Genomic DNA, 13,201 nt, shown 5'->3' on the forward strand with positions numbered 1-13,201 from the left:
TCATTAACCGTTCAATCCGCCTCGCCGACATGTAAACAAAGTAGAATCCGACAACATCGTCTGACTTCCAGTCCCAGTCCCACTCAACTCCACCCCCCACCCCCTTCCACCCGCGGCCAGCCCCTCTCCCCTGCTCATCCCACCTCTAAGAAGACGAATAAGCCTTCTCGACCTCCTTCTTGTACTTATCCAGTATCGCCTTCCGATTCAACTTCTGCGCGCTCGTCACCAGCCCATTCTGCGGCGTCCACTCCTCATCCGCCAACACGACACCCTCGATGATCTCGATGCCCGCCAAGCCGCCCCTCTTGCCCGCCTGCTGCATCTGCTGCAGGACGAGCTCGTTGAGTTTCTTGCTGTGCACCAGCTCCTCGAGCGAGCCGCCCGAGATGCCGTGCTCGGACGCGAGTTTCTTAAGCGCGGGCTCCGCGGGCACGATGATGGCGATGGGCTTGGATTTCTCGGGGGAGGCGTAGACGCAGATGTTTGCGGTTACGGTGGCGGAGCGGTAGATGGATTCGAGCTGCGGGGGTGTGTTAGTCTTGCTGGCCTATCAAACACCTATGCCCATCTCCTCCGGGCGGGGCGGATGGGGAACAGCAGGCGGAGAAAAGGGACTGATGCTTTTGTTTGGGACCTTACCTTCTCCAGCGCAATATACTCTCCGTTAAGCGTCTTAACCAGATTCTTCTTCCGATCAATGATCCTCAGCTGCCCCTTGCTGTCAAACTCGCCAATATCCCCAGTCTTGAACCATCCATCATCCGTGAAGCTCTCCCGAGTCTCCTTCTCGAGATCCAAATAGCCCTCCGTGACCGAGCCGCCTCGGATCCAGATCTCGCCCTGGGGAGGCTTGTTCGTCGAAAAGTATCCCGCGTCCTCGAAGTCGACGAGCTTGATCTCTACGGAGCCGGTGATCTCGCCTAGCGCGTCGTCGGTCCAGGCTAGGGGGTCCATCACGGCGCCCATGCTGCGAACAGGGAGGGTCAGTTTGGATACATGTGTCACACGAGAGATGGTCGACCTACGCTGACGTCTCCGTAAGACCGTATCCACTGATCATAGGCGCAATAGCCAGCGAGATGAACCGCTGCGTCTCCTTGGAAACCGGCCCACCGCCATTCAAGCAGATCCTAAGCCGTCCACCCGTAGCATCTTTGATCTTATTAAACACGACCGTATCCAGAATCCCACTACCCGGAATACCGCTCGACAAGAAGAACCCCTTGGCGCTCATCGCGCCCCAGAACATGTTCTTAACTATGGGGCTTGCGGCGCTGACCTTCGCCACAATGCCCTTCTTGATGGACTCCCAGACGGCGGGCACGCCGACGAGCACCGTGGGCTTGAACTCGCGGATGTCGCCTTTGCAGTTGCGCACGGATTGGTCCGAGAGCGTCTTCGGGTTGCCGTAGCCCATTGTGCCGCCCCAGTAGAGGACGGAGTTCTCAAACACGAACTCCAGGATGTGCGCGAGGGGGAGGTAGGTTAGGAGGCCGTCGCCTGGTCCGAGATAGGGGCCGACGATGACGTCGACGCCGGCGACTGGGCGATGTCAGTGTAAGCCCATAGTCTGGGATGAGAGAGCGCGCTGAATGTAGCACTTACTTGCGGCGATGACATTCCTGTGCTTGAGCAGCACGCCCTTGGGCGTTCCAGTGGAGCCAGAGGTGTACATGATACAGCACAGGTCTTCTGGTTCAGGCGGCACAGCATCGACGGGGTTCTGCTCGCCCGACTTGACGAGCTCGTCGAAGCTCTGGATCGTGAGGTACTCGTGCGCGCTCTTGAGCTTCTCGATGTCGGCCTGCTTGACGTCGCCCTCGCTGTTGTAGACGACGTGGCGGATGTCCTTGGCTTCCTTGAGCGGATTCACAAGCTTGAGCAGCAAATGCGGGTCCAGGAAGATGGCTTTGGCGTGGGTCTGCTGGAGGGAATGCTTCAGGCCCTCTTCGCCGAGCGTGTCATAAGCTGTCACGATGGGTAGAGACTGGGAGATGGCGCCTGAAATGCATCAAGTTAGCTTACGAGAACAACTGATGGAATTTTGAGTGCGACTCACCATGCGCTGTTGCAAGCCAGTGTTTGCTATAGGCCTGTCAGTGCTGCCATATCTGTTAAGCGCTCCGGTACTCGCCTCGTGCCGGCAAAGATGTGCACCCTGTCACCCTTCTCCAACCCCAGGTTGCGGAATCCAGCGCCGACCTTCAGCGCAAGAGCCTCGTACTCGACGAAGCTCATGTAGTTGTACGGGCCGAGCTCGAAGTAGGTCCACTTCTTATCCTGCTCAACCTCCTGCCCATCGACCATCTTCTTGACCTTCTTGACTTCATCGTGCGTAGTAATCAGATTGCGCGAGCCGACCGCCTTGGCGTTGCCGTACGTCGCGGAGCTGTACTTCAGGATGTCGTAGATAGTGGTGATGTCGTCGCGCGGGCGCAGCTTGAGCCCGTCCTTGGTCTTGATGTTGCGCCGCGGAATCGTCTCGCCCTTGACCTTGGTAGCGCCAGGCACCTCGACGGTGTAGGGCGGCGTCTTGTAGCTCTTGGGCTGCGGCGTGAAGTGCTTGAGGTCCTTCGGCATCGCGTCACCGCCGGTCGACGACCGTCGTCGGTTTGGGGAAGACAGGTTGGCGGTTGGGGATGATGCGGGCTAAGTGTGTCGTGAGACCGAGTTTTGTACTCTGTACGAGTACGAAGAAGGGGTCGGCTGCCTGGGTAGGGACAGCTGTCTCGGTCCAAGAGTCTTGGGTCGTCAGGTTGTCAGGTTGTTTGGGGCTGCTTGGCGGGAGGCTGTAATGGGGGGGGCGCTTCTGTCCAAGCTTGAGGCCGTTGCTCCAACGCACGGTGATGACCGCACCCACTGCAGGGTGAGGGCCTGGGGAAGCGGATGACCAGCGATCTGCGTGCGAGTATCAAACTAGCTTAATCTTGCAGCACTACAACAGCAAAAACCATCTACTTCACGTTCAACAGCTCTGAATGGACTCGCAATGAGGCCCCACTTGAATCAGCAACAAACACACCAGGCCCCAAGCTGACGATGCCAAGCCCTGCAATGGTCACAAGCTGAGATCGAGGCGCCCGCCCCCGTCTTCAACCGACACCCAAAGCAGACACGCCAGCGATGGACGCCCTCCTCGCCGCTCTGGGCGACGAGATATCCGACCACAACGAAGGTGTGCACTTCGATCCCCACAGCAATCCAGGAAACAGCAGCTGAGCGGTGAGCAGAAGCCTTCCTCGTGTTCTCGCAACCCATCCCGTCTTCCAACCTCGGGTTCGTCGACTCAAAGGCCCAGGTGCTCGAGCTCCGCGTCGCGGGCAGAGACCTCACGATCCACCAGTCGCCGGCCGTGCTGGCGTCGAATCGCGCCGAGGGGACGACAGGTGCAGGTCTGTCGCGTCGTTGTCCTGTCCCGCTATTTGGCCCCAAACGGCACTGCTTGCGAGGACGTGGGCACGTGACTGATGTCTCGTGCTGTGCGCAGTTGTGTGGAAAGTGACGCCGCAGTTCGCGGAATGGATCGCCTCGGGCTCGAACATGCTCTTCCAGACCGGCGTCCTCGGCCGCGACGCCACCGTCCTGGAGCTGGGCTGCGGCGTCTCTGGCGTCGTCGGCCTGGCGCTGGCCTCTAAGATAGAACGGTACATCGCTACGGACCAGGACTACGTCTTGAAGCTGCTTCGGCAGAACATCGCTGAGAACTCGCCTTCACCTACTTCTACTACCAAGGGGGGCAACAGGCGCGGTAAGCCGAAGCGTCAGCACGGGCCCGGCAGCGAGACTACCGCCGCCGCGAATATAGACGCACTGGCACTCGACTGGGAGGAAGACGACCTCAACGCTCTCCCCGCCTTGCTGGGCCAGAGTCCTCAGTCCCCGGAGCGCGGTCTAGACGCCGTCATAGCCTGCGATTGCATCTACAACGACGCGCTCATCCACCCCCTCGTGAACACCTGCGCCGAACTCTGCACGCTCAGGTTCAACAGCGATCTCGAGAACGACGACGGGAGTGAGAAGCCTACGGTCTGCATCGTTGCGCAGCAATTGCGCTCCGCAGAAGTCTTCGAGGCGTGGCTGGAGGCGTTCATGGGGCGGTTTAGGGTGTGGAGGGTGCCGGATAGGTTACTGACGGAAGGGCTAAGGGAGGGGAAGGGGTTTGTGGTGCATGTTGGTGTTTTGAGGTCATGCATCGTGGGTGGACGAAAAGTACTGAATTGGCGAGTCGAGCGATAGATAGAAGAGAACCAACGAGACGTTAAAGCTAGAGGCTCAAGCTCAGCTTGGAGAAGCACTCTGATGTTCATATAATCGACACTCTTTGAGATGGCGGAAGGTGGAAGAGAGCGCACCGTATACCGATGCGCATACGGATCTGATGATTGCCCATCCTGACAGAAAAAGACTCCCCGGCTCAAAGTATCACAGATAAAGAAGTCGTACCATCATCAACAACTCCATCGGTCTGGTTCTCAAACGCTTGAACAACTCCTTGACACTTACCCCAGCGAAAGATTCACCCATGCGCCCAACCCCGCCTTCCCCCCCCCCCAATCCCAGCCGCTTTCTACAAGCCCCACCGCCTAAGAGCAGAATCAAGAATTCGTGGCCACAGTATGGTTGGTCCCTTTCTCGGTCTGCGTGGCCCCAAACTCTCTTCATTCTGCTCTTGGTCTCAGACATCCACAACCTCACCGCCAGGGGCTCGACTCGCCCCCTATAAGATCCGCGCTCTCAAACTCCATCTCCCACTGATCGACCTCCTCGAACTTCTGCTTCGCGGCCGCCAGCTCTTTGCTCTTACTCACAATCTCCACGACCGTCGTATCGCCCTCTCCCTGCGACTCGCTGCCCGAGGGCGGCTCGCTCAGGCCCGAGGAGTCGCCGTTGTTGTTTTCTTGGTCCGATGTCGGGCGCGGACGACGTGTATACGTTCTCCTGGTCGCTGCTGCCGGCGTAGTGGTCGCAGGCCTACCCGCACCCCCCTTCCTTGCCGAAAGCGGCGACGCAGATTTGAGCTTCCCGGCGCCTCCGCCCTTCTTCGGCGTCCTAGCCGCCGTCTTTGTGGGCGCTTTGCCACGGCCTCTCCGCGCAGGCGCCTGCTGTAGCTCGTCTTCGTCTGTGTCGACCATCGCGATGTCAGACGAGCTCGGGATCTCGAACGGCGATTTCGCTCGCGCGTCGCGTGGTTTCCGGCGGCGCTGGGGGAGCAGACTCGCTAGCGCCGCCGTGGTTAGAGCGGGAGCTTTCTTAGGTATCGGCTGGGCGTTGCGTTTTGGGCGGGCGGGCGTGGTTGCGGCGTCTTCGGCGTCGGAGAGGTCGGAATGATCGGCAGTCCGCGCGCGTGGGGGACGGCCTCGGCGCCTTGCAGGTGGTGCGTCGTGCTTGCGGAGTTCTTGGCTGCGGTGGGAGGGGCTGCTGGATTCTGGGGGGGCCATGGTTTCGCTCCATATTTCAGGGGCTTGCTCTGTTTCGTGGGTCGTGGGAGCTTCCTGCGTGTCGGGCATGCGGTCTGGCAAGCTCGATGACTCATGTGCGCTGTCTTCGTCGCGTCCGCCGATAGGGGGGCTGATTAGGGGTGGTGATGAACGAAGTACTTGTATCTCCGAATCCGGCTCCAGTGACGAGTGCTTGCGCTTCCTGGAGCTCGAGGTACGCGCTTCTTCAGGAGTCCCGGCCACCGCGCTCGAGGGTACGGTAACTTTCCTTGTGCCTACGGGCGTTGACTCGTCGTCAGGGTTGAAATCCCCCAGAGTATCATCCTCGTCATCATTATGCTGCTCGACCATACGCAGGATGCTCGGTTGGCGTGGCCTGCGCCTAAAGTTGGCTAGAGCGAGGACGGAAGTCTCAGGCCCTGGTGTGCTTTGTGGCTTGGCTGCGGACAGCGGGATCGGCGGACCGTGTGGCGATGAGGTTTTCGTGATGCGCTGAACGGTCCGGGTTGTGGTCGATGGAGCCTCAATCCGGTTCATAGGCGCAACAGGCGCCGCTTGTGTCTGAGGCGTCTTCTGCGCCGGTCTCGGGGCTGGCATCGCATACAGATCTTCCGTGTCACTCGTTGCCGCCGACGACACCTGTATCACAGGCTCTCGCTGTGGCTCAGCCCTCGGAGTCTGCTGCACTTGCGCCGGTGACGACACGCCCGCTTGTGCGCCCTTTGCTCTCAACGCTTCATCCCGTCTCTTCCTGAGCGCGTCCAACGCGTTCGTTTGTCCAGGATCCTGCGCGACCTTCTTCACCAGCTGTCTCGGCCTAGTGTTCGCCTTGCGCGCGTTCTTGACGGCGCCTTCGCCGAGTGCGCCTGTCATCTTCACCGTGTCCGACGGCCGTTGCGCGCCTCGCCTTCCGCGCGGAGGTCCTTTGACAGTTTTTACAAACCCTTGGCTATCATCGCTGACTTCGTCGGTATGTTCAGAGGATACGCGTGGTGCATTGAGGCGGCTTGCTGTGGTTGTCGCGAGCTTGGGTGTGACGGCGACGCGTGTGGGTTGAGCTGCGGTCGACGCGACTTTTGTGCGCTTGGGGCGCGGCATGGCGAGCGAATGACTGCTGCTGTGTTTACTTTATCTCGACAGTTACTCTCTGAAGGCTACTAAGCTGCGAGAGAGTGAAGGCGCGAACTGTTCGTGAGCGTGATGTTCTGGTGGTGGTTGCGGTAAGTTTTCGAATGACGATGGACTTGAGGGACCTGAGGGATTTGAGGAGCTTGACGCGTGAAGCACCGGCTTGGCGCGGGGATCCGCGGGGCGTGCGGTGAGACGATCAGCCCACCGTCCTGCGGTTCGCCCACAACCTGGAGCCTCCTGGTCGGGCTGGTTTTGATTGACACTGGCGACGTTTCTCTAGTAGGCAGAGCAGCAAAGGATCAAGGAACGAAGCATCGAAGCTGAGCGTGAGCGTGTGGCAACCTTAACATGCACCGGGACCAGACGTTCTTCCACCTCCCAGCACGGCCAGAGCATCACGCCAATTGATAAATCTCCCTTTTGGTACTTGGCGGCGCTCGACCACGGTTACCTTCACGTGCGTCTGCAGCCTTCAATCTTGGGGGACAGCCGGAAGATGCTCTCCTCGTGACAATTTTCCGAAACGCTCAATGTCCTACGATAGCCTGCAGTCTTCGATGCCTTATCTATCTCCAAACAAGTCCTTCTCAACCATCGCCCGGCAGATCGGGTGGTAAAAGTCCTTGTTCTTCTCAAACGTATCTACCGCCAACGTCCTATCCGCCTCATCCAGCCCCTTGAAGAGCGGCCTCACGAACTTCATCCTGCCCACCTTGCCCAGCAGCTCGGCAGTGGGCTGATACACCGACTGCGCCCTCGCCTTCAGTCCGATAACAAAGTACCGACTGACCAGCTCCACATTCTTGCTCTTCGCGAAACCATACTTCTCCCCCATCAAGTCCACCCGCCCCGGCTTGAGCGCCTGCGAAAAACTCTGCACGCGCTCGAGGAAGACGACGCATTGGTTCGCGGACCAGCCCTCGATGTCGCTAGCGTTGGGGTTGAAGGCGCTGTCCGAGCCTTTGGAGAACGCTTCCCAGTTGTCGGCGAGCTTGTAGCATACGTCTACCATTGAGGTGTCGAAGTCTGGCTTTGGTGGGTAGCCTGCTTTGTAGAACCAGGTGTCCCAGTCGAGGTCTTCGAGCTTCTTGGAGGCCTCGGAGTCCGAAGAGAAGAAGTCTAGAAGGGTGGCTTTGAAGTCGTATGAGTCAAGGGATTTGAATTTGTAGCTCGTGAAGTACTGCGCAAGGTGTCAGATGCTGACTGTCTAGGGAACCACGCATGATGCCTGTGGCTGGCTTACGTGAGGAATGAACTTGTCCCATTTCTCCTTGCCGATCAGCTTCTCGAGATAGTAGAGGAAGATAAAGCCCTTCTCGTACGGCACGGAGGAGAAAGCATCATCGGGATCCTTGCCCTTCAGGTCCACGATCAGCTTAGTGAACTCATGATCTTCACCGAACCTTTCGACGGAGTCTTGCAGCGCTTTCCAGCCGATGATGGCGGAGAAGTCTCGGTGCGGCTCTCCGTGGATGGCGGCTTGGATACGCCTCTCGAGATATGTTGTCCAGCCTTCGTTGAGCCAGAAGTGCTCCCAGGACGCATTGCTGATGAGATTACCGCTCCAGCTGTGAGACAGCTCGTGCGCGATGACATCCACATTCTGCCCTTTCATGATGTTAGCAAACGCCGACGTAAAGCGAAGATGCCCACATACTGTCACCGCTGATGATCGTCGGCGTCGCGAAGGTATAGACGGGATTCTCCATGCCGCCGTAAGGGAAGGAAGCCGGCAGAACCAACACATTGTACGTCGTCCAGGCATAGTCATACACTATCTTCTCCGCCGCTTCGAGGAACTTCTCCATGTCATTCTCAAGCTCCCACTTGCAGCTCTGGATTTCCTCGGGCCCGGTCCAAACGGTGCTCCTGGGACCGATCGAGGCACTGGCTAGATCGCCACTAGCTATGGCGAACAGGTAGCTTGGAATGGGCACATCCTGCTTAAAAGTATAGAGCAGTGTGCCACTCTTCCCATCCTTGCCAGGCTTCCAGTTGTTGGCGCCGGTCGGCAAGCCACTGGCTAGGACGGGCAAAGGTGAGCGGAGGTTGAAGGCGAACGTGGACTTTACGTCTGGCGTGTCCTGGCATGGAAATATTGATCTGGCGTGGATAGCTTGACATTGCGAGACTATGCATATCATCAACACACCGTACCGCAGCATCTAGGCGTGGCTACTTACACATGTACGGATGCTTTTTGTTGGATGTTTGCGCCGGGGTCAGCCATTGCAGCGCTGTGCACTTCTCCGTCGTGCTCAGAGTTATCTGGGCTCAGTTGTTAGTGGAGACTGCCTGAGAGAAGCACCACAGTACATACATCTAGCTGCACGCATTTGCCCTTTGCAACGCCGCCATCAAGTGTGACAGTCAGAGGACTGCCGTAAGGCTCGAAACGAGATGCGAGGCCCCATTTTGCTGTCTTTCCTCCGATCTTGACCTCTTTGATGTCCAGATGGCTAGGTCGTTGTTAGCTGTCGTCTGGTTTGACGTGTTGCAATTCCGCATCGCAAGTCAGAATGTGTTGTTGGTAGGGGCACAAGAACTGCGCTGACTGGATCACTTCCCTTACACCTCTGGCTTACGGCTACCTTGGGCTTCTCGCGAAGCATTGCCTCACTAATAAGATAGGGTCCAGGACGAGATGTACAAATCATTCATCGAGCGGCACGTCTCGGAGTGAGGATAAGCACCCGAAGTTGAAGCCTTAGGGAAAGTACGGGGAAAGCACGGCAGGGTGCAGCATCACGAGGGTAACTCAGGAGCTAAAAGCACAACGACCTCAAGAGGAATTATACAGTACGTGTGACAGTTCTGTCCAGTACACACCTTGTATCAAGTACAATCCGGTCAATCTCTCCTTCCGTAATGGATTCGAGGCTCAGCTCAACGTTACCCTCAAGCACTCGTTTCTCAAAGTTGATCTCGAAGTTGGCGATGGTATGCTTCGTCACGAAGTTGTTGTAGTTACTCAAGGTATTGGGATCTCGAGGTACGTTGATGGTGATATCTTGCGGAGGTGGGTGGGTCACCATCGCATGCGGAGCTCGATGCATGGCGGTGTTGTTGACGCTTCGAGGGGCAAATGGATTCAGCTTAGGCAGCCATCTAAAAGGGCTAAGTCTATTCATCAATCTTGCAGTGTTGAAGGGATAATCAGTCGCATGAGAAGTTGAAGCACGTGAGCACGAGAGTCGCCTAATCCGGCAAGCGTGACTCTGCCGTGATCTCCTTCGCCGAACTCTCACGACTGCTGTCAGCTCTCTCATCCAACTTCCCGGAAATGCGGAGTACTTCGCACGTAGGAAAGAAATCCGTCGCATCTGTTCTGAACAGTAGGCCTTGCCGCTCGATCTGGGCACTCACGATCGGCTTGTTACCATACCCATCAGTGGTACTTTTCTTCCAGTCCGATGATACTTACTACGCACACCGCCGCAGGCCAGCCCATGAGGGGAGCTGGCAGGCGAGTGAAAGCACGTGAGGACAGCCTGGCGGGTCTGATAGCTTCTTTCTTCTTATCATCTGCGTTCCAACTCAATCTTTACCACTGACCGACAGAAAGAAGACAACACCATCCTGAGAAGTCTACACTGTTGCATGCCTGGTCAGCATTGACACTTCTCATATCCAGCCAACTCTCACCTTGTCCACAATCAAAGTCTTCATCAAACCATGTCACACAGGGTTAGCTTTGGTTTGTTACAACCAACTCCTTTGTCCATACCAAGATAACGGATCTTCGAGAGATGTTATACAACCCGTCGCTAACATCACACATACTAAAGTTCTAAGCTTCCCCTCGCATACACTGACACCCAGCCTATATGGATCGACGGCAAAAACGAACGAGTCAGTGGAGCGCTTGACGGTTGTGAAAAGACAGGCGCCTTGCCTGGAGAATTGAGTTACACCATCGAATATACATGTCACGCCCAAACCAAAGCTGAAGAGCAGTTTCGCGATGCTTAGAATGCTCGAGACTGTGTCACGACTCCGCCACTCCTAAAGAGCGGGCGACACAGCTTTTCGGCCTCGAGCGATTAGAGACAGCGGCTGAGACTAAACGCTCCGAACGCTCCCAGAGTCTCGCGCTAGTAACACGCTAGAATCTAGCACTCGATTAGGCCATCCGGGATGCAAAAATTAAGCTACGAGAAAATGAGTTGCCCTTTAAAGACCTCAGTTCTTAGCGACTCTAGGATATTAGCTATTTGACGAGTGTCATGGGTCAGGAAGATGTATTCATTAGCAAGTTTCTGCTATTACCTCCGAATAAGTAGTACGCGGTAGCAGTTTCTCACCCTACGTGTCGCCGGCACTCAAGACACATGTATAGCAAATATACTAAATTCACCAGTCCACACTGGCGAGTGGCTTCTATAATATCGCTTACATACGTGGGATCCACTAGTGTCGAGAGTGGCCTTGGAGGAGCTGAAAAGACAGTCTCGCAAAAAACTTGTCAATGCACATTGCCAGCTCCGGAAACCGAACACCTACACCACAACTGCCTGCGTAGCATCTAGGACGTGAGATGCCCAAACGTCTCGCAATCGCATCATTGAGGGCGAGATCCTAGCCCGGCGCCTTGGTAGGAATTGTACTCGTCCGCGATCGTTCACAGTCACATACGTGACCTGGAGTATACGCAAGTCGCATGCGAACACTAAGAGGTGTCTTGAAACCCGGAAAATTCAGTAACAGCACAACGACGTAACTACCCTATACGAAGCCTCTCAACCATTCTATGCAATAGCTTGAAGCCTGCAGCGCACTTGCGGAAGTATACCAGCACCATGACCATACACCACTGGCAAACGCTGGACATCTCTCGATGATCCAAGCCACACCAAGAAGCAGAAATACAACGGGGCCGGTCCACCTCCAGCTATACCCCCTATTGGTTTATCGTTCAAAAGTTCAGGACAGCCATCTACTAAGAGTTTAACCCACCAGCGATGCTCTGATCATGCTGATATCAGCAGACAGTGACTTCCGCCCTATCCGCACCACTATCGACTTCGAGACTATCGTAGCGCGGCTGGCGAACAGACTTGGAAACGGACTGCCCATATTCGGAATCACCGACTCTAGAGAAGACGTGGCCTGAGAGCGGTGCAGCTGTAACAGCATTCACACTCCAGGCGTCACGATGGCAGAGAGCTTAAGGCCCTGCTGCAGCCTCCACTCAGAAGGTAGATAAGGGAAAGATCCCGAAGAAACCGGACAACGGCCAGATTCGCGTTAACAGGATCCGAGGGCGACGACGCGCCATGGGTCGACTACCGGAGTCGTATGCAGCAGTCGGTCAACAACGCCTCGTCCAGGTTTAACGTGCAAGGCCTCCTGCTCCAGATAGGACGTGGCGGTCTAACGCCGAGGAACGTACTGTCGGCGTTCGAGCAGTGGAACCCGGCCGAGCTCGAAGGATTCCACGACGTCGAGGGCGTGCTCGTGCACTCGCCGGATTCAGCCTTCGCACGCGTATCTATCACCACACCCGTCCTGCCGCTCGACCCACGGGACGTCCTGCTTCGGTTCTTCGTCCTCCACAGCAGCATCTCCCAGAACGTGACTCGGAACAGAGAGTACTTTTTGAGGGAGCTCTACCGAGTGAGGGGATCGGCTCGACAGGGATGGGCAGTCATCGACGCCGCCGACGCCGCCGACGCCGCCGACGCCGAGACGACTCACAGCTACCGGTGATGCTTTCATACCAAGAATCACAACGAGTACGGAGAGATCGAGATTCTGGATAAGCTACCAGACGTTTCTTATGCCTCTCTTCTAGGAAAACCGCTTGCTGGTCCTCAAACATTCCGCAAGCGGGTTACCGCTATCCTGGAATGCCATGCGCTAAGCGCGACACATCTCGCCTTCTGCCGTGATGGCTTATTGACGCGATAGGACAAGAAGGTTTGACTAGCAATGTATATGGACAACTTTTTTCTTGTTGTTGAAAGCTACGTTAAGAGTGGGTCGGAAAGCCTAACACTAACAAAGACTGTGGCACGTCGATTCATGCTACCAGCGTTAGAAGGCGCCTTCTAACTGAATCAAGATGATGAAGGCAAGGTCGAAGCCTATGATCCAAAACGGCCTGGCTGGCTAAAGACTACTGTTCCCCGCCGCCTGGCCAACGAGAAGCTATACGGACGGGTCAAGGACAACTACATCGAGGTTAGAACTACTCGCATGTACGGAGACAATCTTACCGACAACGGCTTAGTGGCTACGGTTATCGCATTCCTTCATTCCCTATAAAACCCGTTTTCACAGGAGCAAATTATTTCGCGCACTGTTCGTAGAGGAGAAGAATATCCGTACGTTCCTGCGGTCCGGTCTTACGCTTGTGCGTACTTCGACAGGAGGTTGATTAGCAACCATTCCCCAACGCACCAATCGAACACGGCAATCCCTGCGAAAATCTGCAATCCAACACTGAAAATCAGCCGGCCGCCCAACTAACAGTAAGAGCCTCGTACCTAGCCGGCGTCTTGACCGACACTATCACAATCGCGGTTAAGGATACGCCCTTCTTTATAGACCTAAGTGTTCGCTACCCGTTCAAGCCGCTAGAGCAGTTCCCTTAGGTGCTTACGTGTAAGAAGTCTTAGGAGAAGTTT

At 56.3% G+C, this 13,201-nt stretch overlaps 5 protein-coding genes across 5 annotated transcripts; 2 read left to right on the top strand and 3 right to left on the bottom strand.

The window, feature by feature from the left end:
* Positions 1-145: 145 nt before the first annotated feature.
* Positions 146-2,583, bottom strand: W97_07501 (long-chain fatty-acid-CoA ligase; the record flags this gene model as incomplete). The annotated part of the gene is made up of 6 exons (XM_007785370.1): positions 146-523; positions 643-970; positions 1,029-1,545; positions 1,609-2,004; positions 2,063-2,096; positions 2,134-2,583. The coding sequence occupies 6 exons, from the start codon at positions 2,581-2,583 to the stop codon at positions 146-148; spliced, it is 2,103 nt and encodes a 700-aa protein (XP_007783560.1).
* Positions 2,584-3,126: 543 nt separating this feature from the next.
* On the top strand, positions 3,127-4,239 carry W97_07502 (uncharacterized protein; the record flags this gene model as incomplete). The annotated part of the gene is made up of 3 exons (XM_007785371.1): positions 3,127-3,178; positions 3,234-3,395; positions 3,491-4,239. 3 exons carry the CDS (start codon positions 3,127-3,129, stop codon positions 4,237-4,239), a joined length of 963 nt encoding a protein of 320 aa, XP_007783561.1.
* A 455-nt stretch (positions 4,240-4,694) lies between these two features.
* W97_07503 (uncharacterized protein) lies at positions 4,695-6,539 on the bottom strand (the record flags this gene model as incomplete). The annotated part of the gene is made up of 1 exon (XM_007785372.1): positions 4,695-6,539. The coding sequence occupies one exon, from the start codon at positions 6,537-6,539 to the stop codon at positions 4,695-4,697; it is 1,845 nt and encodes a 614-aa protein (XP_007783562.1).
* Positions 6,540-7,134: 595 nt separating this feature from the next.
* W97_07504 (leukotriene A-4 hydrolase) lies at positions 7,135-9,628 on the bottom strand (the record flags this gene model as incomplete). The annotated part of the gene is made up of 6 exons (XM_007785373.1): positions 7,135-7,752; positions 7,816-8,180; positions 8,230-8,703; positions 8,756-8,840; positions 8,893-9,031; positions 9,402-9,628. The coding sequence occupies 6 exons, from the start codon at positions 9,626-9,628 to the stop codon at positions 7,135-7,137; spliced, it is 1,908 nt and encodes a 635-aa protein (XP_007783563.1).
* Positions 9,629-11,870: 2,242 nt separating this feature from the next.
* W97_07505 (uncharacterized protein) lies at positions 11,871-12,281 on the top strand (the record flags this gene model as incomplete). Its single annotated transcript, XM_007785374.1, has 1 exon — positions 11,871-12,281. The coding sequence occupies one exon, from the start codon at positions 11,871-11,873 to the stop codon at positions 12,279-12,281; it is 411 nt and encodes a 136-aa protein (XP_007783564.1).
* Between the last annotated feature and the right edge of the window lie 920 nt (positions 12,282-13,201).

Source organism: Coniosporium apollinis (assembly GCF_000281105.1).
Source record: "Coniosporium apollinis CBS 100218 chromosome Unknown supercont1.41, whole genome shotgun sequence".
NCBI lineage: Eukaryota > Fungi > Ascomycota > Dothideomycetes > Coniosporium > Coniosporium apollinis.